Source organism: Oenanthe melanoleuca, chromosome 1, assembly GCF_029582105.1.
Source record: "Oenanthe melanoleuca isolate GR-GAL-2019-014 chromosome 1, OMel1.0, whole genome shotgun sequence".
NCBI classification, from domain to species: domain Eukaryota; kingdom Metazoa; phylum Chordata; class Aves; order Passeriformes; family Muscicapidae; genus Oenanthe; species Oenanthe melanoleuca.
In genome coordinates this window covers 1,579,535-1,606,913 of record NC_079333.1, presented here as the reverse complement: position 1 = coordinate 1,606,913, position 27,379 = coordinate 1,579,535, and the positions used below count along the sequence as shown (strand labels likewise).

The 27,379-nt window shown below is 46.5% G+C and overlaps 1 protein-coding gene across 10 annotated transcripts in view; it reads left to right on the top strand.

Annotated features, from left to right (window-relative positions):
- FAM168A (family with sequence similarity 168 member A) overlaps window positions 1–27,379 on the top strand; it is a 127,750-nt gene that overhangs the window by 93,038 nt on the left and 7,333 nt on the right. For all 10 annotated transcript variants that reach the window (XR_008841577.1, XM_056503028.1, XM_056502959.1 and 7 more), the window contains 3 exons: window positions 19,196–19,276; window positions 23,904–24,029; window positions 26,227–26,369. Coding sequence is in view for 9 of the 10 variants with exons in the window: in XM_056503028.1 (XP_056359003.1) it covers window positions 19,196–19,276; window positions 23,904–24,029; window positions 26,227–26,369 (350 nt within the window). In the remaining variant the exon portion in view is untranslated. The remainder of the gene's footprint in view (window positions 1–19,195; window positions 19,277–23,903; window positions 24,030–26,226; window positions 26,370–27,379) is intronic.

The window sequence follows — 27,379 nt, the reverse complement described above, 5'->3', positions numbered from 1 at the left end:
GCAGCTGAAGGCAGGGATGAAGTTTTCAGTGCAAGTGACAGGGAAGATGCTGGATACAGTCAGTGGAAAAGTAATAGAGGCTTGTGAGAAAACTCCTGTACTCCTACTCCCTGAGAGCTTCAGCTGATGGACTGGCATCCCTGATGTCTGTGAAAAGATGAACACAAGATGAAATATTGTTTGGACAGGATGGTTCAGGTTCACAGGAGACACCACTTGAGTTTTTTGTTAGGGAGTAAAGAGCTTTAAATTCCCCTTCAGAAGTTGGAGAAGCCACTTCTTGATTCACAGCCTGATTGTCCAGAGTACAAAAAGTCAGTGGAGGAATGGCTCAAGGAACAGCCTTTGTTGTCAGATCTTTCCTGCTTTTGCAGAAGGATTATTCTGAAGATTGTGCAGTCCCTGCCAGGTGCCCACTGAGTGCCCTTCATCCTCAAAAAAACCCCAGGAAAAAAGCAGCTTCAGACATATATAAAAGGATCCATCAACAAACCCAACAGCAGCTTCAAATGTTTCCTCAAGGAGCAGGGAATCTCATCACAGCTGGATTACCTACAACTTCAGGGTTCTTTAAGGTCAAAAAGTAGTTAAATCTTAGGGAGCAGTGGGAAAAAAGGACACTGAGGCTCCTCTGGAGGCTGCTGGGTTTGAGTCCTGTCTTCCACCTGGCCCACAACATTTTTGTTCTTATAACCCCTTCCCTTGCAGGCTTAGATTTTTTTTTTTTTGTTTTTGTGCCAGTCTTTTCACACAGCCAGAATTAAGGGAATTTGCTGGCTAAAAGGTGTTCTGTGGTCTTGGCAAACACTTTGATGGTGGTGAGAGCTTTTACCACAATTCTCCATCACCCTGGCTGGGGAGGTTTAGATGGGATATTGGGAAAATTTCTACATGACAAGTGTTGTCCTGCCCTAGCAGTGACTGCCCAGGGCAGTGCTGGAGTCCCCATCCCTGAGAGGGTTTAAAGCCATGTGGATGTGGCATTTGGGGACATGGGGCAGTGGTGGAACAGTTGGACTTGATGATCTTTGAGGTCTTTTCCAACCTAAACATTTCCATGCTTTTGTGAAGCAAAAGCAGTGTGTTTGGATCTGTTCACTGCCACCAGTGACAACAAATCTCTCCATTGCCAGTTTCTTGGGAAATAAATAATCAGTGGTTTAAATCAGATCAGTGCCAGTCACAGATTGTACAGCCTGTGTGAGAAACACGTGTAAGGCCAAAGAGTAAAGGCAGTGATGGATCAGAGGGAGCTGAGACTCACACAAGGAGTTGTTGATGCAGGATGCAGGGGAGATTTTCCCTCCTTTTTCAGTCTCCTGCTGACACACACCTGCTTTACCTGCAGAGAAGTTCATCCCTCTGCTTGGGAGACACCCCTGCCTGTCTTCACTTGTGCTGCATTTTAAAGCCCTGAATTTATTGTGTGATATAAAACCAAAATACAAGGCTGTCTCTTCCTGCATGGAATGCAAATTCTTTGTATGTGTGGTGTGCCAAGGGTGTTCCTCTGCTGAGGCATCCTCGGAGCTGCTGATGGGAGGGTCAGGACACTGGGAAGTGGCAGAGGGTGGCGTGTTCATGCTCATTAGGGATATTTCAGAGTCATAAAATCACAGGATAGATTGGACTGGAAAGGGTCTTTAAAGGTCATCTAGTCCAAGCATTCCACCATGGGCAGGGACACCTTCCATCATCCCAGGTTGCTTCCCTGTCCAACCTGGCCTTGGGCAATTCCAAGACCAGAGTCTGAAAAAATGTGGCAAGTGCTGGAAGGAGGAGCAGCAGGAGCTGTGGAAGAGGAGAGATTCTGGCCTGCTGGAGGGGAAAGGAGGAAGCAGCAGCGACACTTTGAAAGGGTGTTTTGAAATATGCTGGGAGTTAATTTTATCCAGAAGCATTTGACATGAATTTAGATTTGAAATCAGCGTTTGCTCATTACCGAGCGACTGATGAATGCCAAATCAGGTCATTACTCTTGGAGTGGGTTTTTATCTTCTCCCATTATCTGGGGTTGCTCAGATCCTCTTCATTCACAGTTGTCTTTTCTGGATATAATTGGGTTTAAGCAACTAAGATACTAAATGAAGTGTTGATAACGAGAAGGATTGTTCATCTCTCCGAAGATGGTTGGCTTCTGTTCCTTTCTCTCGCTCCTGGTGTGCTGAGGGCTGCTCAGCAGTAATTGTTCTAAGCTCTGTGCATTCAGATGTGTTCCATCACTGTCAGGATGTATGTTCTGACCCTCCCCTCCCTGCTGGAGCACATGATCTGTAGGAATTTGCCTGCAGAGCTGAAGTTCCTCTGTCTCCACTCCTGAAGGCTGTTCCGACAGCTCAGCGAACAATCGGCGGGAGAATAACAAAACAACCTTAATACCTTTGCAAACTGAACTACCTTGTTTTAACTCAATAACACTGAGAGGAAATTGGTTTCCCTTCCTAAAAATGTCTCCTCTCCTCCTGAAGGAAGGGATGAGGTTTCCATTTATCAGAGCAGTGGAGATCAACAGGAAAATGTTACCGAGTTCCTGCGGCGCTTTTAATAGAATAAGGAGGCAGTGCCCTTCAGCTGTTCCTTATCCAAACAAAATGTTTGGTGAGCCTTGCTAATCTATCCTGGCAGGACCAGAGCCACCTAACAGCAGGAAATGTCACCATGACCAACTGCTAAAATAATATTATAATTGTGTGATTTGTGTGATCCTGGAGAGGAGAAGGATCCAGGGAGAGCTCAGAGCCCCTTGCAGGGCTAAAGGGGCTCCAGGAGAGCTGGAGAGGGACTGGGGCCAAGGGGTGAAGAGACAGGACAATGGGGAATTACTGTATATGTATATGTATATGTATATGTATATGTATATGTATATGTATATGTATATGTATATGTATATGTATATGTATATGTATATGTATATGTATATGTATATGTATATGTATATGTATTTGTATATGTGTGTGTGTGTGTGTATGTGTATGTGTATCTATATCTATATCTACATCTACATCTACATTTACATCTACATCTACATCTATATCTATATATCTATATCTATAGATAATCTATATCTATATCTAAATCTAATCTATATCTATAAACCCATTGTACTGCTGGATCCCCACTGAACCTGACAATGCCACTGTGTATTTTTTTCTCTCCAGCACACAAAGCTGAACCTCTGAGTTTGCAGGCTTCAGTATTTTCCCACATCTAAATCAATTTTGGACATGCCAAGCCTCGTGCTCCCACACTGTATCTTTACACTAAATATCCTACTCCCACATCTTATCATTTTTAAAAAATGGGAGCGTGGCCCAACAGGTCCTGAAGGGCTTTTCCTCTCTTTACACAGAGCTTTTGATTCCTGGATCTGTTTGAAAGTGTTTGAGGGCTTTCAAGATAAAATGCAGTTGTCTCCTTTTCACTCCTCTCTGGTAGGCAGTGAATGCCTTTGTTTCCAGGCATAGCTGAAGTGCTGCCATTCCATTTGAAAATCCCATTAATCTCATGCATCCAATGATAACATCAAAAACTAGTACAATATATGGTTGGTTTTCCACAGGCATCCCATTATTCAGTGAACACACATGGCTCTGTGGGAACAGGGCTTTGGGGGGACTTCACAGGGAACTCTGCCAGGCTTAGACCTGCCAGGATGTCCCTTTTAACTCCTAAATCATCTCCAGTTTCCTCCTCCTGCAGGCATTCCTGGCAGGAAGATAGGACTGCTGACATGGCTTTGAGTCTTTATCCCCAGGTGCAGAATCCCAGAATCCCAGACTGGTTTGAGTTAGGAAGGACTTAAAGCTCATCCCATTCCATCCCTGCCATGGCAGGGACACCTCCCACTGTCCCAGGCTGCTCCAAGCTCTCTCCAGCCTGGCCCTGGGCACTGCCAGGGATCCAGGGGCAGCCACAGCTGCTCTGGGCACCTGTGCCAGGGCCTGCCCACCCTCACAGGGAGGAATTCCTCCCAATATCCCCTTAGACCCACCCTCATTCAGTTTAATGTCATTACCTTTTGTCCTTCCACTCCTTGTACTTATTTATTTCCCTCCAAATTCTTCCCTTCACACAAATAGAAGGAGCTGGATGCCTCCAGATTCTTCACATTTTCACCCAGTAGAAATTCAGCTGAATGGTCATGAGGGGTATTTGTATTTCAGCAAGAACACCTTTGAATTGGGAACAAATTAAAGCATTAAATTAACTACTAAATTTCTCCTCAAACATAGGAAAATTTCTTTGCACCATGTGGCATCTGCACCTTTTTTTCTTCCCCCAGATAAACTGATGTTCCTTGTTCTGTGGGGATTTAACTCTCTTTGTCTTCAGCTTGAACGTTCCCTTAACTATATTAATCACATATTTCCATCAGAAGAGATTTTTGAAAGACTTTAAACATCTTTTGCAAAGGTTGGAAGGCTCAGTGAGCTGCCAGCTCACTCTTGTTACTCTTCAGATTTGTAATTCCCCAAAGATAAAGCAGCATTAGGAACAGTCCCCAGTTTTCTCTGGAAAGTAATTTCTGATTTCCATATTAATCAAAAATAGCTTTACCTTCGTCCTGCCCTAATCCTAGGAACAACACAGGAAGAAGATTACATTCTGTAGATGTCAGAAAAGCAATTAAAATTTGCACAGAGGAATCGAAGGGGGAAGGAATCTCACCTCTTTATTCTGTGAGCTGAGCAGGGAAAGACCCTGACCTCAAACTGTTTGTTTCTTATTGGCTCCTTTTCTTTTGAAGTGCCTGCTAGAATCGTCTTTAATATTGCAAGATTAAAATACTGGGCTTTCAGCAGACTGAGAGGGTTGTAGTGATGAGAAGAGACATTTAAGGAGGGTGAGGATTGGCTGTGAAGAGCCTGGAATTTGCAGTTGGAGAGGTGAGTGACTATTAATAGCTCAGTCTGCAGAGATGGATATTCCTTGATCCTCAGGGACTGGAGTGTGTGCAGGGAGAGCCTGCAGCTCCCAGCTGGAATAAAGAGAGAGGGGGCAGGTGAGGCAGTGCCTGCCTGATGGCAAAGGCTCTGCTGTGCAGGAGTGGAACTGCAGGAATTTGGGAGGTCTGAGAAGCAAAATCTGTCATAGCTGGCAGGAGGATCCTGGAGAAATGTGGTGGGGTGGCTTTTGGGGTTTGGCTTGGTGACCTGTCACATGTCACCTGTTGGGGTTTAGCCAGGGCATCTGTGGGTGAATCAGGGCTGGGATGTTTATCTTGGCTTTTTGGGATGGATCCTACCAGATACAGGGAGAAGAGAAAGACACGACAGGATGGGATGGGATGGGATGGGATGGGATGGGATGGAATGGAATGGAATGGAATGGAATGGAATGGAATGGAATGGAATGGAATGGAATGGAATGGGAAGAGGAGCACATCAGTAGATCCTGCTGGGGTATGGACTCTGTGTGTGTGGGATGGACTTCCCAGGATGGTGCTGTTGCTCTTACCTTTGAGGAGAGGGGATTTTCCCAGAGCTGTTCTCCTAAACCTCTTTTATTCTCCAGTTTTTCAGGTTCCTGCAGGGTGAATACTGAAGCTGCAGATATCAATTTATACTGACTGAACCTTTGAACTGAACCCAGTTTGCAGCTGGACTGATTGTTGTAGATCCCTTCCAACTGAACAATTCCATTCTAATCTCTTCTATTCCTTCCATTCCATTCTTTCCTTTTAGCAAGCACATCTAAGTGTTCTCTGGAATGTGTGACATCATACCCACAATAATTCTCTTCCTGAAATACTTCTGCTGTTAAATAGAGCCATTCTGGAAATTCCTTCCCTCCACTTGGCTGATAACCCTGGACCAGTCCAAGGCACTGTGATCAAACACTTGTTTTGGATTCCAAAGGCCTGCCTGGGTTCATTGCAATAAATTTCTCCAGCAACTTGCTGTGTGACTGATGACAGTTCTCAACACTGAGCTTTTCCCCCTGCTTTCTGCATGCACTGCAACTCACAAGAATATGGCATGGAATGTCTTTAGTTAGATGGGATATTGGGAGAAATTCCTCCTTGTGAGGGTGGTGAGCCCTGGCACAGGGTGCCCAGAGAAGCTGTGGCTGCCCCTGGATCCCTGGAAGTGCTGGACAGGGCTTGGAGCAGCCTGGGATACTGGAAGGTGTCCCTGCCCATGGCTGGGGGTTGAAACGAGATATTTTTTAAGATCCCTTCAACTCAAATCCAACTTTGGAATTTTATACAAAATATTCTGTTATAAAACCTTGCTTCCTATTTGATGGCAATAAAAGCATTTTTAGTTGTGACTTACAGCCTGTGAGAGCCCTTTATAAAGTTATTTTAGGTTAAAACTCTTGAGCTATTTGTGTGTTAGTTTATTTTTGATAGGGAGAAAAACCTGCTGCAAAAAGAGATGATTGTCTTCATGCATTTTTAAAACTCATTCAGCCAGAGCTTTGACAGTGACAAACTGGCCTCAGGTCATTTCTTCTCCTTGACATTTGCAAGTCTGATGCATTTTCCAAGCTGTGGCTGCCCCATCTCTGGAAGTGTGCAGGTTGGGTGGGGCTTGGAGCAGCCTGGCACAGTGAAAGGTGTCCCTGCCCACTCCAGGGGGTTGGAATTGGATGAGCTTTAAGGTCCCTTCCAACCCAAACCATCTGTGATTCTGTGATACTTTGAACTCATATACATTTCTGAAATGCTTCCAAGGTAAATTTAGAGAATTCCAGATTTCTAATAGAGTTCTCATTAATTTGTTTTGCTGGAAATTAAATGCTAAAATTGAGTCTTTTTGTTCTTGTTATCTTTCTCAATTTCTTTGCCATTGGTCCTGTAATTTTTGGAAAGGATTGGGGCAGAAATCCCAGTTCCTGATGGCAGTGCTGGGGCACTGCTTGACTTCAGCTGGATTTTGGATCTCAGGTCCCATTTTACTTTATTTAAGGACAACAGGTTAGATTTGAGCCATGGGTGACCTGGGGAAGCAGGGGCTGAGTGCCACACATTAGAATTCCACCTAGGAAATGAAGCTGGTGTTCAGTCCTGGTTTCCCTCAATTTATCGTGGAGGAGATCCTGCAGGACAGTCACTGAGATAAATTAATAGTAATGCATTGATTTTCTCCTGGAAATCTGCACAAGTTCATTAACACTGAACAGGAGCACTGCCTGACCAGCTGCCTGGTGGGTGTTTGACCACAAGGAGTCACTTTGTGCCAGCAAGGACACCCGAGATGTCACCATGCTCTGAGGTGACACCACACTGTGTTTGACCTGCTTGATGTTTGCCAGGTGACTGGAACTGGCACTTGCCTGTGTTTGAAAGGAGCAGCAAAATCTTCAGGAGTGTTTCCTAAGGCTGCTCCATTTCCAATCAGATTCCTGGGGGAAATTGCTAATTCCTTTAGGCCATGGCAAAGCTTCCACTGCCCCAGGCTGCCCCAAGCCCCAGTGTCCAGCCTGGCCTTGGACACTTCCAGAGCAGCCACAGCTTCTCCAGGCAACATCTGCAATGTGTGAATCCATGCAGAGCTTGGAGATGAGGAATTGTCTCAGTGTTTTATAGAGCTGAGGATTTAGAATAATTGAAATGCATTCTTTACATAGAGCTTTTAAAATAACCCTATCCAATAAAATAGATGCTGTTTCAGCTTGCCCTGCTTGGAAGTAGACCAGGACTTTGTGGAGGTCTCCAGCATGCTGAGATGGAGTGGGAGGCACAAATCCAGGCAGAGGAGGATTTCAGGGGAGCTAAAGGGAAACAGCACCACTGCCTACAGAAGCACTGGTGAGGGACCATGTGCTGTACCAGGATAAATGCAAACTTGCTTTATTTTAGCAATTTTAGTCATTTTAAATGTAGGCACAACCCCAGCCAATTCTTTATTTCTCAACTGTTCCTGTTAACAGAAGATAAAACCTGCCAGGAGTTTTGGCTCTGTAGAGAAAACAGGGTGCCCAGAGCAGCTGTGGCTGCCCCTGGATCCCTGGAAGTGTCCAAGGCCAGGCTGGACAGGTGTCCCTGCCCATGGCAGGGATGGAATTGGGATGAGTTGAAATGTTCTTTTCCACCAGCCATTCAATGATTCTCTCCATAACCCATACTTATGTGTATATATTGCTATTTTCCAAGGCCCTCAAACAATACTTTATGAAGTATATTTGATGCCATGAATTAAAGGCAGTTTTATACTGTTGGTTTTTTTGGTAACAGTTTGTAAGTCCATCTGAGAGATTCCCCTGGATGCCTCTTCCCTCTCCTAATCTACACTCCTCACTTAAATCATCCCTCAGGTTCTGCTGGTAAAACTGAAGCCTGCTGATATTCTGAGTCCCAAACCATAATTAGTCATCTTCCCTTTTCTAAGCTGATTTTTCAACCCAGCAGCCCCCAGTACAGAAGGGGGCTGATGTGAACCCTCTGATTTAATTTTGCTTGACATCGTGCCTTTCACTCCTTTAACTGCTGAGCTTTTCTCTTTTTCCCTCTCCCTTTTCCATCCCAGTCCATTACTCTAATTTGCTATTCCTGGAGGGAGCTGCTGATCCTTTCTGCTGTTTCCCAGCCATGCTGGGTGTGTTATTTTTAAGGCAGCCTCACTACCTGCAGGATGATGACTCATTTTGGATTTGCCAGGTCCCCACTGCTGAGAAGTCAGTTCCTGCATTGAATTCCTGAGAGCATTGTTAGGAGCACAGCACAGAATCCCCAAAATCTCCAAATCCTTGGAGGATGTTGAAGTCACAACTATTCCCTGAACACAACCCAGCACTGCCCTTCTAAAATGAAGGGCCCCAAGGAGCTTTAATTCCCCCTGTCCCTGGAAGTCTCCAAGGCCAGGCTGGATGGAGCTTTGAGGGGTTTTAAATCCCTCCAGGAATGGGAATCCACCACTTCCCTGGGCAGCCTGGACAATCCTTTCCATGAGGAAATTTTCCATCCTCCTCCCTTGCTCTCCATCTGCCATCCATCCTGAGAGTCCCAGTTATCCATGAGAAATAATTGCCCCTCACAAATCTTGGGATTTTTTTTTAAACAAGCCTGCCTGCTTCCCTGTGTCAAAAACAAATAAAAGAGGAGCTGCCATGAATTTATCACTTTTTACCTGCTTGAGCAACCAGGAGGATGCACCTCTATGATAAAATGTAATTTACTTAATTAGTAATTGCTTTGCTGAGTTGGGCCAGTGTAGAAATCCTAATTTTAAATCAAGCAAATGAAAACTTTGCTAAAACATCTCAGGCTGTCACCCCTCAGCTGTGAGGTTTATTATGTTTGGAGTTTCTTCCTGGCTTTTTATAAGGAATAAAATATTTACAGGGTGGAGGGAAGGGATTTCTATTTGCTTTTTTGTATTTATTGTTTTTCTTCCCAAGCTTTCTGATGAGATGCTCTACCAGAACACCTGGTGCAAAAACATAACTCTAATTCAAGTATTCCCAGAAATTAGTTGGGTTTGTGGGGTTTTTTTAGGAGAGGGATTACAGGGCATGAATATGGTTTATAACAGTTCTTTAGGGGTTGAAAAATTCACTTTATGAACCAGAAGTAGCAAATGCTGGACAGCCCCCATGATTCCAGTGCTGCTCTTCCTCCCTGGATTTTGGTGAGTTGGGCAGGAGCTGGTGAGGTTCTCAAGGGTCAGGTGTAGCAGTCAGGGAATCTCTGCCAGCTCTTGGCTGGAAAATCAATAACAAAAACCTTGAGGTAAGGGATTTTTGTGGGATCACTGTGTCCCTGCTGCCTTTCTGACAGAACCTTTGCACTTCCAAGCTGGTGAAATCAGATTTTATTTCCACTGGAGCCATTTTTGAAACAGCACTGTGGAGTTTTGCCAGTTCAAATATTAGGGATTCTCACTTCCCCCAAGCACAATTTGAATCCAATCTCCTGGCCCAAATATATGTGAGAGACCCATTAAGCCTTTTAACACCCAAAACCTGCTTTTGTTAATATTCTCTGTGTGCTCCATCTGCTGCTGTGTTTGTCCATAGCCAATGGATTTGAGAGCAGTTCATTTCTCTGGTCTGAGGCCAGAATGTCCAAAATACCATATGGACATTTGAAAGTTAATGAGCATTTAAAAATTTCAATATCTAAGGCTGTTGTGATCCCTAAACCTGAGTCTTCCTTGAGTTTGGCCTCTTCTTGTAACCCTAAATATTTTATTGTTTTGAATTTTTATCTTTGCAAATGAAAATCGCTGTGCTCATACTTTGAAACTGGCCCTTTGGGGCAGTGATTTGATTTGTAACTGCTTTTTGGCTGTTTTGGAGCTGCCTGTTTCTCAAATGAGCTGGAATAGGAAATTTGGTGTCCCCAGAGATGTTGTTTAAGGGTGTGAATCAAGAATGAAATCAGGAGGATGCTGCCAGTGCCAGAGGACAAAGTGGAGTGTAAAAAGCAGAGATGGGAGCCAGGACAATGTTTGTGCTATAGAGAGACTTAATTAGTCAATTAATTGATTGATTACTGATTAATTGATCAATTACCAGGCAGTTTCTGTTGTGTTAATCATTGGCCATGTTCAGGGCAACGCTGGGCATCTTGGCTTTGGCCACACACCTAGAATACCATTTTTTGAGGCAATTCCAAACCTGGTAAATTCAATTCAAGCATTTTGATTAAGAAAAATTAAAAACAATGAGCTTTTTTCCATCACTTCTTTCAATCAAGACCATTCCAGGATTCTGTTTTCTACCCAGTTGTTGCAAATACCGACTTGGCAGAAAAAAAGAAATGAGAGTAGAGAGAAAACAGGGACAAATTCCCAGTGCTAGGAAGGCATCAGGAATGCAGATTGGAGCAGTTGCCTTTCCTTAGCTGGTATCACAGAGGTTCTTGCCTGGACCACAGTCTGTGACAGAGCAGGAATTACAGCTGGAGCAAAACTCTGAGGCTTGAGCTGAATCTCTGCTTGGGAGCAGAGCTGGAAAGGGTGGAGAGAAAATTAGCCAGATGAACAAGTGCATTTTGGACATCACAAAGGGCTGTTTTCTCAGCAGTTATTGTCAATATGTTGCTGTAACCTATAACCTGAGGGCATGGAGAGTGTGGAGTCCTGCCTGTTTCCATTCCCAACCCCTCCAGGAAGAGCCTTCCCACCCCTGTGCCAGCAGAGCAGGAGCATCCAGGTGGGGCTCTGCTCACCCCCACAAGGTCAGGGAAATGAAAAGCAAAAGAAGGGATCCCTGGCAGTGCCCAGGGCCAGGCTGGCACAGTGGGAGGTGTGTGCCCATGGCAGGGTGGATGGCATGGGCTGTGAGCTCCCTCCAACCTAAGCCATCCTGGGACTCTAACACTGCATGGTCTGTTTCAAGCTGAGCACTCTTCTGCCATCTTCATCCATTTTAAATCTTTCCAGCTGAATATTTCCCTGGGGAACATTACTGGATAAGGTTGAGCCACAAGTGAGTATTAAAAAAAGAAAACTGCAAAGGAGCTTCTTTATCTCAGGCTTCCACTTTCTGTGAAGCAACAAACCCTTTTATTTTATCAGTAGGGGCTGTTCATATCTTACTTCAGATTCTTCAAATACAGAATGAAGTAAATCATTGCAAGGAGAATCAATATTGCACAACCTAAACCATTTCCAGAACTTCTTTCCCACAGAGCCTTGTCTGAGCACAGGAGAGGATATGACACATGTCTCTGGTCCAGAAGTGATGTTGATTGACAGTCTGACAAGTTCTGTCACTCTGGTTTATTTATAGTGTGTGCACTAAGCAATCAACAGTCTCTCTAATATTTTTGGACAGTTGCTCCTAGTTTTCAGGATGAGTTTTGCTCATCCAAATGCATCCCATGCCCAGACAGCTGCAATAAGGCCTGGGAGGTTTGTTTTGGATATAGGTAGGAAGTAAAACTGAGGTGGAATTGAAATCAGAATCTCTTTTGTCCAACTGCTTGCAACTGTATTGAACCTTAAAAACAGGTCTGAAAGCAAGTTCTGAGCAAGAGAAAATCAAGGAAATGTGTGTCCTAAACAGTGCTTCTGTCATTGTCTTAATATCTTTTTGGGCTCATAAAGCCTCCTAATTCCTGGCACGATGAAGGAAGCAGCTTCCAGCTGATGTATGGCCATGGAAGAGCTCAGAGTTCTGTGCAAAATCCAGGTTCCCAGGCAGCCAGGATGCTGCAGCTCCTCAGGGCGGGCAGCCCCAGCAGCCATCCCCTGGTCTTTGACCTGCAGCTGGGAGCAGCTCCTGCAGGCAGGCAGGACCCCATTGTGTCAGCACTGTCACCCTGTGGAATGGGGACAAACAGGCAGAGCCACGTGTCCAGGCTGTCCTGCCAGGGACTGCAGGTTTTCTCTCCATCACCCCATGCCAGAGGCACCTCTGCCACTCCCAGCACTGCCTGCTGTGCTTTCTTAGGAGCCTGTGCACTATTAAGGAAAGGGGCATCAAAAGAAAATATTTCCTGCCAGATTCCTGTGGGTTTTGCCAGGATTTTGGGGTGGTTGGGTTTCTCTGGGTGTGTTATGGGTGATGTCTGTGGAGCTCCTGTCCTTGTCCAAGTGCGTGCCATGTAGAATGTGGATAACCCATAAGGAAAATTCCTTAAGGAGCTTGTGCTTTCACAGAAATGGAATTCACCATTCTCTGGATCAAGCTGTGATCCTGGGGAGGGAGAGGAAGGAGACAGAAGGAGGTACAGACATCTTCTCACCAGGGAGGACCTGCACTCTTCCTTCCTCATCCTCTGCTGCCTCCTGGGGAGCCTGCCTCCCCCTGGGTGATGTCTTCACATCCTGGCAATGTGGAGCTGGAGTGATGGGATACTGGAAGGGAATTCCTCCCTGTGAGGGTGGGGGCCCAGGGCAGCTGTGGCTGTCCCTGGATCCCTGGAAGTGTCCAGGGCCAGGCTGGACACTGGGGCTTGGAGCTCCTGGGACAGTGGAAGGTTGGCTTTGCATGGCTCTGGGTAATGAACAGGAAAATAGTTGCTGTTTCTATTAAGGGAAGGACCCTTCAGGGGAAAAAAGAATCAACTGTAAAAGGTCTCCAGGAGGGAGATTGTCAAATGTGAGAGCAAATCTTTTTTTAAAGCCATTGCTGTGTCTGGTGCATTCACATTCATTTGACTGCTCCAGTCTTGGGCTGATGAGGCTTGAAACAGTAATAAGGGGGTGGCATTTTTTCATGGGAACAAATGTATTTATTATTCTCAGAGCCTTCAGAAATGCTGGATTCTCAACCATCCATTAACTTGCTGTTCAGAACAGTCCCACCCTTGCTTTCAGCTTTTCCTCTATTTTTATATCCATTTAGCATGAGTGGGCTGGAATAGTTTCATGGCAAGGTGGTGAGTGAGTGATGGGGTAGCTGTGGCTGTGTGGGATGATCAGTGGGAAATGAAACCTGCTCCAGCCCCTGGGCTCCTGCAGCATCCAGGTGCATTTACCTGGCTGCTTGTCCAAGGAGAGGTTTGGGTAGAACTTGCCATGGGAATGTGTCCCATCACACAAATGGATCAGTAAGGACAGGTTATCCCATCCTTCCTGCCCTGAGCTGGCAGAGCAGGACTCACCCAGAGCTGTTTTGAGCAGGGAAGGTCTGGCAGTGCCCTGAGTGAGAAGCTGCTCAGAGGTCACTCCCTGAGTGCCATGTGCCAGGGGATGTTCCCTGGGGACAGAAGGCAGGAGGAGCTCTGCAGCTGTGTGAGGAGCCAGGCAGGCTGGGAAGGTCCTTCCAGGAGGAGATTGGCTCCTGCCATGGCTGAGCAGGCTTTGCTCACCCCTGCTGCAGGTGCTTTCAGAAATGCTGGGGCTCTCCATCTCTGGAGGCTGCTTTCCCATGCAGAATGAGCTCCCAGGTGTCCTGCTCAGCTCTTTTCCCTGCATCCCCTCCCCATCACATCTCCAGCACATCCTTCCCAGTGCCACTGCTCCCAGCAATCAACGTTCAGGAGCCTTTGCTGCAAGTCTGGCTGCTGGAGCCTTTGTGGAGCTGTGCCAGGGAGCCTACATGGTGTCTGCTCTCTCATTTCTCCCTTCTGGGGTAATTCCTCAAGTACCAAATCTGCACATTCATTTCCCAAGGTGTGATTTTCTGCAGGAATAAATTCCCAGTCGCTCTAAAGGGAATGGATGTACAGCTGCATGAGGTTCCTCACGTTTTTGTCCTGAGAAGGTGCTTGTAAATCCTATTTTTGAAGAGTTTCTGAGGGCTGGGCAATAAAGAATGAGAAATGCTGGATGGGCTTAAAATAGAACCTGAAAGTGTTTTTTTGCAGGGGAAAATGCTTTGGCTCCATCTGGCTGACCCGAGGAGGTGATCATAAAGCAGAAATGTTCCTGGGGCTGCTGCAGCTTCAGAGCTGTCACTCAGCAGAAACAAAGGGCTGGACAGTGGTTAGCAGGGTTTAGAGGGAGGATTGGTAAAGCAGAGTCACAGAATCAGGTTGGACAAGCCCTCTAAGTTTAACCATTTCCCCAGATCTGCCAAGGCCACCACTGCCTCATCCCCAGCACCACATCCACCTGGCTTCAGGCATGGGCAGCAAATCATCTCATATTTACCTGTAATAGGGGTGGGAGTTTTGCACCACTTAATTAGTGGCTTGTTTTAGTTTCTTCTGTTTTCACTTAGAGCTAGGATTAAAAAATACACCAAGGAAATGGATTTTCTCATCTTTGGGCTTGGTTGTTTATTAAATCTTATTAAAAAGTACAGAGTGTTCAGCAGCACTTCTAGCCACCTGCTAGAAAAGAGCAAAATGGAGACAGACCCAGCTGCTACGAGATCTTTTAAAGCTCTCAATTGCAGCAAGTGTGGAGCTGGAGTCCTGGGCAGTTCAAGGAGTTGAAGTGTGGTTTTACAGTGCTTTGTCCTGCCCTTAGATAAGGGACTTTATCATCTGTCCCTGTAAAAATCCCTGTGGCACGGCCACTTTCAGGAGTCTGCACTGCTTGGGAGTCACAAAGAAAAGGAATGAAGGAGAATATTTTGTCTTGTAAATTGATGTCAGCTGCTTGTAGCAATTAAGGCCTTGATCAGATAATGGTCAATGGAAGACTCTTGAAGAAGTGAAATGGCACTTTCTGGAATTCAGTGTTCCAAGTGACAATCCCAGTGGTGGGAGGCTGAGACATGGACCAAAGCATGAGCTCTGTAGCCAGGGAGAAGCAAATTCTCTTTCAAGAATTTCAAGAGAACCTTCAGAGCCTTAGCACTTGTGTATTGTCATTGTTTGGGTGTTATTTAGATAATTTTGATACATGAAAAATTAAAGATGGCTTTTAAATGCCTGCTTGATGCAGCCCTGTGTGCTTTTTGCTTTGCACAGTTATTGTGTGGTAATTTTTAAAGCAGCTCAGCCAGTGCTTCCCAGAGCTGGAGTGCTGTGTTTTCCTTGGGGAGGAGATTAAATGAACACTGCCTTTCTTACTCCTATTGATTGTGGAGATGATATTAAATTAAAATAAGCCACAAAACAACTTTGGATTTCTTCTACGAGGAATCTAATAAATTTTGTTCGATATTTTTGGTCTCATTTTCTTTCCTCCTGCACCACTGCAAGGCCTCAAGCCCAGCAGAGTCCTGTCACGTGCAGATCCATAAAAAGTAAAGGGTATTTTATTTCTGCTCCTGACATTTGCATGTCAAGAGGGTTTGAGGCTCTTGCTGTTATTTCTCATTGAAGGTGACGAGGCAGGAGGGGAGCAGTGTCAGCAGCAGGAACAGGAATTCTCAGGAGCTCTCTTAGGTTTTCCAGGGGGACAATCAGAGAAGGATTCCAGGTGCTTTGGTGTTGTCACCTCTCCTGAGATCATTCCTGCTTGTTGGATCCAGACTTTGATTTGTACCCAAGGGCATGTAACACATCATGGGGGACCACAGCTTTTGCTTCCATGTGGGAGCTGGTTTGGGATTATTTGGGGGATGAAGAAGAGCCACAAAAATCCTAAAGGCTCAAAACCAATATGATATAAAATTTATAGGATTCTGAAGTAGTTTTGAGTCAGAAGAAACCTTTTAAAGGTCATGCCTGCCATGGGCAGGGACACTTCCACTGTCCCAGGTGCTCCAACCCTGCCCAGCCTGGCCTTGGACACTTCAGGGATCCAGGGGCAGCCACAGCTGCTCTGGGCACCTGTGCCAGTGTTTTATCACCCTCATTGTAGGAAATATCCTCCTCATATCTAATCCAAATCAACCCTCCTTCAGTTTGAAACCTTTCCCTTTGTCCAATCACAGCAGGCCCTGCTAAATAAAAAATGTCTCATGTATTTTTAAACCTGCTGGATTTTCAGTGCTGGGAATTTCCAGGCATGTTTCTTCTGGCACAAATTGCCCCAGATTCTGCTACTTTCTTATTTTTCACTATATCCAAAAAAAGGAGCAAACCACATTAATTTTCCTGTACCTTTCCCTTCTCTGCTTTGCCTTAAAATAGAAAGGACACGTTTTCTTGCTAGAGGTCAGCACTTATCAAAGTTTATGAGATAAGAGTGGAAGGCAGTGCAGAGCAGGGCTTCTTTTTGCATCCAAAGCTATTAAAGCTTCCTTGATAGAAATTGTATTTATTTGAGCTGAAATGAATCCAAGCCCAGCCATAACTCACCTTCAGAACAACAGAAGATAGCACAGTAAGGAAGAGTCCTGCAGGCAGAAACTAAACCCAAAAAAAGGAGAAAGACCAATTGAGTCCCCAGCCCTGGAAGGTCTGAAAATGGGTGTGGATGTGGCACTTGGGGACATGGGTTAGTGGTGGCCTCAGCAGTGCTGGGGTGCAGTTGGACCTGGTGGTGCTGAAGGTTTCTCCAAGTGAAACAATTCCATGATTCTATAAATACACAGTTGCCTCCATCTGCCTGAAATAAATCCTTCAATATTCATCTGAATGGAAAATCTTCCCCAAAGCCACACTTTTCCTGTGGTTTAACTTATTCCAGGCTTTTTTTTTTTAAACATATAACCTCAATGTTGCAAATTTTGGTCTGAGTAAAGGAGGTTTTTTCCCTGATTCTCATGGAGTGGCAAGTGCTGGTGGCACCTCAGAGGGCACAGGTGAAACATTTGTGACCCCCCCAGGACTGTGCTTGTCATGGCTGGTGACTGAGGACTGTTGATTAAGGGTTGTGACTAAAGACTGCAGCAGTTTGTGGGATTCAGGGCTTATCTGGGGGGATTTTCCAGCAGCAAAAGTCAGAAGAACCTCTTGGAGCCCTGAGAGACTTCCCCACACCATGGCACACCCAGTCATCATCAGCTGTGCCCAAGGCAGGGGGCTGGAACTGGGGGGATCTTTGAGGACCCTTCCAACCCCAGCCAGGCTGGGATTCCACTAAACCATGTGCCAAGAAGGTCAAACCCCATGGAGAAGCACAGGTGGGAGAATTTCAGGAAAAATACACTTCAAGAAATGAGCTGGAGTTGGTTTAGCACCCCCAGGCAGATTGTCAGGAGGAAACAGGAAGAGTGTGGAGCAATGAATGTCCTGGGAAAGACATGGTTATCTGCTAATGAACTGCAGGGAAGGGATATTTCTGATTTGAGATCCTCATCATTAATGCTCTGCTTGCAATCACTGCATCTGTAACTAACTTTCCAAGGAGCTTCTTGATTGCTGAAAGGCTTTAGATATTCCTGGGTATGACAACATAGTTCTGTGTAGACTAAGAAAAAAAAAATCTGTTAAACTGCTGCTTATCCAACATTAACTACAGCAATTTTTAATTAACCTGATTTAGAAGCCAAATATATCACTGATGAAAATGAGAGGGTAGAACATCCAGTCATTTATTCCAGTACAGTGGTCATGATTGTTGAATTAGATTTATTCAAATGAACCTCAACATTTTGCCACAGAAGTCAGTGGTGCCAGGGTTTGAGAGCAGTGGGATTTGGGCCATGGGAGGGGGGACTGTGCTGTGGCTCTTTTGTAGCTCAGAAGAGGGAAGTACCAAACCATGCTTGCTTTTATTTAGTAAAATAAAATATTTTAAAAGATGGGTGTAAATCCACTGGTAATTACCTCCTTCCAGCCTTTGCTGGCAGCCAACAGCCAGGATCAGTGGGGCTTGGCATGGAAACCTTCTCCCAGGGTCATTCCATTGGCTCTGCTCTGGGATGATGGCCAAGGGGACACACAGATAAACTGGGTGGTGACAGCAAAGCCAAATTGTCCTCCAGCAAAGCAGGATTAATGTGTCCCCTTCCCTCTGCCAGGGGGATGCACTCAGCAGCACCTAGGAAGGATGGAGTTACTCAGGTGTTACTGTTTTCAGTAGGGAAATCCTGCAAGGAATGGAAGGAAATGAAAAGCAGAATGGTGACCAGGGGCAGGACCCCAGGGAAGGGCTGGAGCTGTGCCAGGGAGGTTTATGTTGGGTATTGGAGGGTGTGGCACTGCCCAGGCTCCCCAGGGAACGGGCACAGCCCCACAGAGCTCCAGCAGCGTTTGGGCAGCACTGCCAGGGTGGGACTGGGGGGGTGTCTGTGCAGGGACAGGGACTGGAATTGATGATCCTGGGGGTCCCTGCCAGCTCAGGAGATTCTGTGGGAAAGGAGCAGACCAGGTTGTGTCTGTGGTCTCCTAAAGGACAGGAATTTCCAGCTGGGAGTTGGATGCTGGACACCTGCACTGTGTGGGTGCACACTGGCTCTGGGGTGTGCCATGAATTCCACCACACAGTTCCTCTGAACTCCCTCTGACCTCTCTGAGTGAGGCTGATGCAAGCTGAGGATGCTCTGCAACCTTCCCTGAAGTGCCCATTAAACCCTGTTCCTTCCAGGTGGCCTGGCAGGTATTCCCTCCTGGGAATGGCACTTGTGCAGCCATGGGTGAATACAAGGCTGGCCCGTTTTCCTGCAGGACCCCTGCCTTCCCTTCAGCAGCAAACTCTGCTTGATGCACGTGCTGAGCTCTCCAGAGTGCTGCCACACAGCCCAGGAAAACCTTTCCAGCATCCCTGTGCCAGTGGGGTTTTGGGCCTGAATTCCATGAGTGTGGAATGTCAGAGATCCAGATGTGGATTTTCTCCAAAGCACAGTGAGCACACCTGCATTCTGCATTCTGATCCTTGTTTCCTGCAGGAATGAAGCTGAAATGTTGATGAAGTCACACGTGGAGCACACTCATGGTCCTTCCCATTCTCACAGAATCCAGCTGTGTTTTCCCCTGGTGGCCTCTGTGCTCACACATATGTTTATTGCTTTTCAGGGCTGCCATCCTTGGTGGACTGATAAAATCCTAATTCCTGTTTTTCTCTCCTTGCAGGTTACCCAACAGGCTACCCCACTGCTGCCCCAGCCTACAATCCCAACATGTATCCAACCAGCAGCCCTGGCTATGCCCCAGGTAAAAAAGGCCTCCAAACATCCCTAAAAAACATTTTAACACCTCCAAATGAAGCTGCCTTTGGAGCTCCATGTGCAGGAGGAAGAGCTGCTTGCATAAGGAACACAAAGCTGGACTTTGTGCCTGTCTTGCTAAACCCTCTCTTCCTTTAATTGCCAAGTTTTCAGTCTCCCAGTTGTCATAAAATCAGTGGATCCCCAGGCTCAGGTGCTTTCCAAGGCTGATGAACCAGGAATGAGGGGTTTGTTGCCAAAATCTTTTGGTTTTGTCTTCTCTGCTTCACAGTTTACACATATTCCATAAAACTGTTTATTGTGGATGATTCTGGAAGGGATCTATTGTGTTTTGTTTGGGTTTATGTGCTTTTAATAAGGTCTTTAGCTGCATTTCTTCCCACTAAAGCCTTAACATGGAACATGAAACAATTTTTGTTCCCCTGGATTTGTGCTGGCCACCCTCAAATTCCCCTGAAGGATAAAACAATGGAGGAATTAAATGAAAAAAAAAAAAACTCCATAGAATAAGAAAAAGCCCATAAATTTATTAGTAGCTTGTCCTGCCAGAGGCTGGCAATGTCCTCCCTGCTCAGCCAGGAATGTAAATACTGCAGCATTCCAGCATTTTGGCCTGGATATTATAAAATATTATTATTATAAAATGTCACTTGTCCCCAGTCATGCAGGCAACAGCTCCTCCACTGAGTGGGCAGATGGCGAAGGGAACACCCAAGTGAGAGGAAACCCCAGATCACTGCAGGCTAGGGACTTTGGGGGAGTCTGTACTGCTTCTTGCACATCTTAGTCACCATTTAATTATTTCCTTCTTGGAAATCTCCTGATGTCCAGAGAGCTGACAGGTGGTTTTGCATGGAGAATAAAAACTTTCCAGTGGGTAACACAGCTAAGTACTGAACTGGTGAGGAAACTATGAAGATTAAAACTCAGAAATTAAAGTTGGAATGAAAATGCTGAAACTTTTACAGAGTTTCCCATAAATCTTGAGGCCAAGCTGGAGAGACCTGGTTTAGGTAAACATGTCCCTGCCCAAGGCAAAGGTTGGAACTGGATTGTCTTTAAGGTCCTTTCCAACCCAAACCATTCTGTGGTTCTGTTATAAACAATTTTTACAGCTCTTGAAATCAATACAATTTAATATCACAGTAGGATATTAAACTATGTTAACCACTCTGGGAAGCAGGAGCAGGCTCTGCTACTCAGGACCTCCCAGCACCACACTCAGTGGTCCCTTCTCAATGGAAAGCAGACTTTCAGGAGGAAAAAAATAAGAGATTTTGAGAGCTAACTGATGGGAAAAAAGTGCCATAAAATCTCCCAGCAGTGGGGACATGTGACAGAGTGACAGCATCCTCAACTGTGTTAAATGGAATTGGGCTGAGCTAATTCTGTGGTTCAGTGGCTGAGTTAAAACCTTCATCAGTACAGAGAGTGTTTCCTCAAATTGAAGGAGCTGCTGTCACACAGGAGGCTGGAAAAAACCTGGAGAGGAATGTGCTCCTGGTGTCCTTCAAACACACTGGGAATCAGCTTGGGGGTTACAAGCTTGGACTTCTGAAACAGCAGGCTCATTCTAAATATGTTTTTAAGGGATTTTAGACATTGAGTCTAAAAAAGAAAGAGGTGCTGCATGTTCCCAGCAGAATTACTGCTCCTGAACATCCCATCCATGGACAAGGTCCTGTTCCAAAGCTGCAGCCTGGAAGGAAGTGGTACCTGCTGTCAGGAATCTGATTCTCCATATGGAGATTAACCAGGGAACCATGCCCCTCAATAGTGCTTGGAATAGAGCTTGGGAAGGGTGGGAAGAGCTTGTGGTTTCTGAATTCTGGGATGCAACTGCAAGCATTGGGATGTAACTGCAAACTGGAACCATCCTGTCCCAGCCTGATCACCCTCTCTGCTCCACCCTAAAGATGCTCCTGCTCACTCTCAGGTGTCTCTTGCCTCAAACCTCATGAATTTTGCTGGGTGCCATGCAAAGTAAACCCCTGAAGATAATTCCAGTTTTCAAATGCCACCTGCTTTTGTTCCTGATGTTCTCCTAACACTCCCTGATGCTTCACTGCAACTCAGCAGTGTTCATGCTCTTCTCTTGACCTCATGGTTCCCAAAATCCTGGGAAATTAAATGATATTGTGACCTAAGATTTGTAACAACATCAGAAGGAAACAAGGAGAGGAGCATGGAGAAGTCTGGAGTCCCCTTGGTGCAGTCCTCCAGTGAGGAAAGGGAAATGGTGACTGGAGCTAGTCTTGATTTCTCCCTCTCCCAGTGCCAGGTTTCTAGTGGATATTTTGCTGTTGTTTGAGCCCTAAAGGTGTTAAATTATTCCCCAGATTATTCCAAGGAACCCTACAAGCAAGGGCAAGTTGGACTGGGTGGTGCTTGTTGATCTCTCCCAAATCAGGATGTTCTGTGATTCAATCAATTCCTTTCCATTCCACTTCAGGTTGTTGCCTTGTATGATCTTCCTGCTGCTTTTCCACTGTTTTTAGAGGGAGAGACACAAGGCAAAACACCAGCATTGCAAACTCAGGCTTGCAATAAGCCTGCTTTTTTAGGACACTGTTCTTAAAGAATCCCTTTTAAGTATGCACAAATGAGCATCTAAAATCACTCTGCTGCAGAGACACAATTAAAAAAAAATAAAATTATGTATGTCTTCATTAAGCCTGGTGCATGTTCCCTCGCAGGCATTCTGTCTTCCTCATGGTTGTTTTGTTTTAACTTCCTTCATTAAACCTCCCTTTCTATTTTCCTGAAAGTAGGACACACACTCTGCTCGTGGAGGCTGGCTGAGGCTGGAGCTGTGTTTATTAATAATGCAGGGCAGAAGTAATGGCTTTGCAGTAGTGCCCTCACAGAGCAGAACTGAAATCAGAAATCAGGGATCTGTGTGGGAATGTGGCACAGGATGGAGGCTCTGATCCCCCATTCCTGCTCCTGGATCCTGCCCTGAGGAAAAGCTCATTGGAGCATCAGCAGTGCTCTGAGCCATCCTCTAGAGGTGCCACCCACCCTTTGGGACAGCAGTGGGTCCCCTGAGGGGTGTTTTGGGGTCTGGAGAGGTGAATATCCTCTAGTGCCTCACCAGCCTCTCCAAGGATAAATCTCCCATCGTTTTGAGACAGTCAGGCATGGGACTGCCTGGGGAATTAAGCTTAGTGCAAACTTCATTCAGGCCTGGAGGCTGGATCCATCACAAATGAGGTTGTCAGAGGGAAGCAAGATATCCCACTGTGGTTTGAAAGGGTTCATACTTTTGTCTTTTCCACTTAAAATATGTCCTGAATATTCCCACCTCATCTAAAGGTCCTGTCAGGAAAACAGAGCAGTCCCAGTTCTGCACATATTGTTTGCTCAGTTCCCACTGGTTGATTTGCCAGAGATTAAACTGATAGTGAATAAAAACTCTTTATTTTATTTATATTTAGGTGAGAGGATAAACCAAATCCAGAAGACACTGGTTGGAAGTAGCCCTTAAATGATATTAGATAGTCATGGCTGGATCCCATGTGGATTATTGCAAAGGACCAGGAGGCATTAATGTTCCTGGAAGCCTCCTTGATCCCCTTTTGTGTAGTTTTAAGTGATGGATTCTCTGAGGATCTGTGATTTAATAAAGAACATACAGAGCTATGGCAATCTCCCAGCCATCTCCAACCCAAATTGCCTTGATTTTGTGGCAGGTTTAATGTGGAGAGGGAAAAGCACAGAGGAAGGATTCGTGTAACATTGGAATGAATTGTCTCATCAGTCTCAGAGATTAAAACCTCTGTGAAATCCAGAGGCAAAAATCAATCTGATTCTGAATAAAAGCACAAGTGAAGGAATGTTTCTGTCTCAGTGTTGGGAGTTGCTCTCTGGTGTGATGTTCCTGAGTGCAGCCTACCATGGAAAATAAAGCAAGGCAGCCTGGAAACCCTTAATAACTCCCAAACCTTTGGAGAGGGCAGAGACTTGGAGCAGAAAATGATCAGTGACTGAGTGGAGGAGAAATTGGGCTTGAATCTCTGCTTCCCCCAAACCTCCTGGTTTTCTGTTGAAGGAGGAGGGAGGAGCAGGTTTGCACATCTCAGCAGTGGAGCAGCATCCAGGTGGATCTCACACCCACGAGTGTCCCCACAGCTGTGGTGGCCAGTGAAGCAGCACTGCTGGGTGTCCTCCGTGCTCCCCAGTGCTGTCTGAGTGCAGGAGGGTCTCAGGAGGGTTTGGGGGAGCAGCAGACCTGCAGCAGTGCTTCCTGCACTCTCTCAAGTGGGTTTCCATCCACTAGGATGCGTTGTGCTGCTGCAGTGGCTCCAGTGCCAATTCCTCCTCAGCCTCCTCAATCCCCCATTGCCAGCTTCCAGCCCTGTGACACTCCAGATTTACAGCTGTACCTTCAGAGAGGGTTAAGCCAGAGTCTGGGCAGATGTGGAGGGTGTGAAACATCTTTGCTCAGCCTGGGGACTCCAGGAAGGTTTCCAAGCCCTGACCAAGATGTGATGTCCCTTCCATGGGGGTTGGAACTTGGGGGGAAGAGATTAGCAAGGTGATTCCAATGTGACATTAGTGGGAAGTTGTCTCTCCCTGCTCTGTGTGACACCTGTTCTCTGTCTCCCCTCCAGCCACCCTTCTGATGAAGCAGGCCTGGCCCCAGACCTCCTCGTCCTGTGCCACCGAGGGCACCTTCCACCTCCCCGTGGACACTGGCACTGAGAACAGAACCTACCAGGCTTCTTCTGCAGCATTCAGTAAATAAACCTTTTCTTCTGGGCTTTTACTGGGTTGGTTTGTGCCTGTTTGCCTCCCCTGCTGGGGCTGGATTTGTGGACAGGGTTATTCAGGATCACAGAATCAAAGCTGGTTTGGGTTGGGAGGGATTTAAAGACCATCTTTTTCCAACCCCCATGGGCACCTTGCACTAGACCAGGTTGCTCCAAGCCCCATCCAACCTGGCTTTGATGGATTAAAACTATGAAGGATTCTGAAAAGGAAAGCACTGGCCCTCCTGCTGCTCCTGCAGGAGAAGGTAAAGCCTCTCTCTTAGCTGAGTGTTTGATTCCTGGGAGCAACCTGGGGTTGTTCACAGCTGTTTATCTCCAAAGGGACATTATTCCCCATCCCCTTAAAATGGAAAGATTTCCAAAATAAAGCCTGATTTTCAAGGAACACGTTGAAACTTGTGACCCAGGCTGGCTGAGCAGGAGGAGGGGGAGGAGATGCTGTTTAGTGATTGCAGTCAAACAGGCTTTTCCAGTGCAGCCTTGTCATCTCATCCCTGAAGAGGATAAGTAGTGCCTCCAGGAGGGCTGATAAGCTCCCTGATAAACCCTGGCATGCTTTCCCTGGTATGTGGGGTGTCCTCTGGCCCTTGCCTTACTGTTCTCTGCTAAATCTGGGGCATGAGTGGCATGGGGTCAGAGTGCTCCTCACCGTCCAGCAACTCCAGACTCCCTCTTCCTATTAAATTAAATCAATTACACAGCAAGGTGAAAGGAAGCAAGATGATTTTTTTGGATGAAGAGAGTTATTAAAAATAAGTATTTAAAAATCCTTTGGGAGCCTTTCTCTTGGAAAAGGGATGTCCCTACCATTCCTTGGGGTAGGGGCTGCACACCAGGCATGGTCCAGCCCTGGAGCAGCTCTGGTGCCTCCTCTGGACTCTCTCCAGCAGCTCCACATCCTGCTGCTGTTGGCTCCAGGGCTGGAGGCAGCTCTGCAGGTGGGGTCTCACCTGAGGGAGGCAGGGGATGTGCACATCAGTCAGTTCCTTGCCCAGCTGAGGAATCCTGCTCGTGGTGAACCCTGGAAACAAGCAGGAATGGCAACACAAAATTCCCCACTGACCTCTCTCCCTCCCCCAGCAGCCTTTTATAGGAAAACATTTCTGTGCAATCCAAGGCACTTGTGAGCTGCAGGATCAATAAGGCTGAGATTTCTCCAGTGACATGAGGGATTTAATCAGTAATTTTAATAGAAGCTGGAGCTTAAAGGCTTGCTGCTGCTGAACCACAAAGCAGCAGCAGCACGGGCCACACCAGCCTAATCCTAATAAGGTGTTAGTCATAATTAGGTTTTAAAATTATCTGCCAGACAGAGAGGAGCCTCCATCATCTTGTGTCATTAAACCTTGATTTCACATTGTTTTACCTGCAGGTTGTTCTGTTTTTTCCCCAGTTTATAAACACAGCAGATTACATCTGCCTGGGTTATTATCTTTAATACCTTTTTAATATAGGAGATAAATTGTCCGTGATTCATCAATCAGGAAACAACTGCAAGTCTTGGTATTCAAAGTGGTGAATCCACACAGCTTGAGCAGGTCCTCACCTCTAGACACCCCTCAGAAATGAAATGTGATGCTGAGAACTGGCAGCCTCTGAGGGCTTTGTTTGGAAAAAAAGAGTTCAGAATAGAGAATATAAATCCCTTAGATGGAAGAGCAGGAGGTTGGTTGGTCTGTGAGTGACGTTGGGTTCCTGGAGGAGTCCTGATGGAGGAGGCATCACTTCTGCACTGATCAATATTTCAAACCTTTTCCACTCCTCATTCAAAGATGGTTGCTCTCCTGCTAATGTGAGTGAGGAAAAGAGTCACAGCTATTCCCCTTGTTAATTAACACCTATTTTTCCAATCTGCAGTAATCAGGAGGGGGTGAGATGCTGTTTGGGACTTCCTAAAAGCTCAGTGTGTTATTTGTGCTGTTTCAGTGCTTGGAGGATGATGTGGGATATTAGATTTGAAATCTTGGCCTTCTCTAATTGCTGAACACAGTGGAGTAAATAAGTTAAATTTTTTTGAGTGTTTTTCCTGGGCTGAGCCTTGACTTCTCCTCTCCATCCCACATTTCGGGGGACCCACACTTGGCCTTTGGGGCTTTGCCAGCCCTCCTGGCAGCCCTGAGCAGCCATTCCAGGCCCTGACTGGGACCCCTCTTGTCTCTGGCAGGGTACACTGCGGGGACTCCCTACAAGGTGCCACCGACCCAGAGCAACAACGCCCCTCCTCCCTACTCGCCGTCTCCGAACCCCTACCAGACTGCCATGTACCCCATCAGAAGTGCCTACCCCCAGCAGAACCTGTACACACAGGTAGGTGACACCCTGCCCCTCAGCCCCACCCCAGCAGAACCTGTACACACAGGTAGGTGCCACCCCTGTCCCTCAGCCACAGCCCAGCAGAACCTGGACACACAGGTAGGTGCCACCCCTGTCCCTCAGCCACAGCCCAGCAGAACCTGGACACACAGGTAGGTGCCACCTCCTGTCCCTCAGCCACACCCCAGCACAACCTGGACACACAGGTAGGTGCCACCTCCTGCCCCTCAGCCCCACCCCAGCAGAACCTGTACACACAGGTAGGTGACACCCTGCCCCTCAGCCACAGCCCAGCAGAACCTGGACACACAGGTAGGTGACACCTCCTGTCCCTCAGCCACAGCCCAGCAGAACCTGGACACACAGGTAGGTGCCACCCTGCCCCTCAGCCATGCCCCAGCAGAACCTGGACACACAGGTAGGTGCCACCCCTGCCCCTCAGCCACAGCCCAGCCCACCTGAGCTTCCTGCAGCCTCTCTGGCCAAGCAGCTCTGTCTCAGTGGGATGGAGGTGCTGGCATCCCCTTGATATCCCTTCCCACTGAAAATCCTGAGCTTCTCAGAGCAATGTGAGACAACTTCCTTGGCTTTTCTTCTCCTCTTTTTTTGAATAACCAACTTATGGAGGGATTTCCCTGTGCCTTGCTGAGACTGGAGCTGCTTGCTGCTCCACTGTCACCAGGAGCTGCATAAGCCATTGGGGTGCAACCCACACTGGTTCTTCTCTGACCCCAGCCACAGAATCTGCCATTTGTCCTGTGAAACTTTGTAGCTCCTGAAAGAAAGAAGTGATGGAATAGTTGTCCTGCACTTCCTTCTCCCCTTAATCCAGACCTCCAGAGGTTCTGTAATGGCTTTCACCAATCCATAGTAAAATTTCCCTTTTGCTCATTCCAATCCTTGTTTTCTTTCCTCCCATGCCTGGTTTGCAGGTCCTGACAGTGCTGCTGCCTGTCCTGGGGACAGCAATTCTCTCCCTCGTGCATCTCCTCATTTCATGCCCT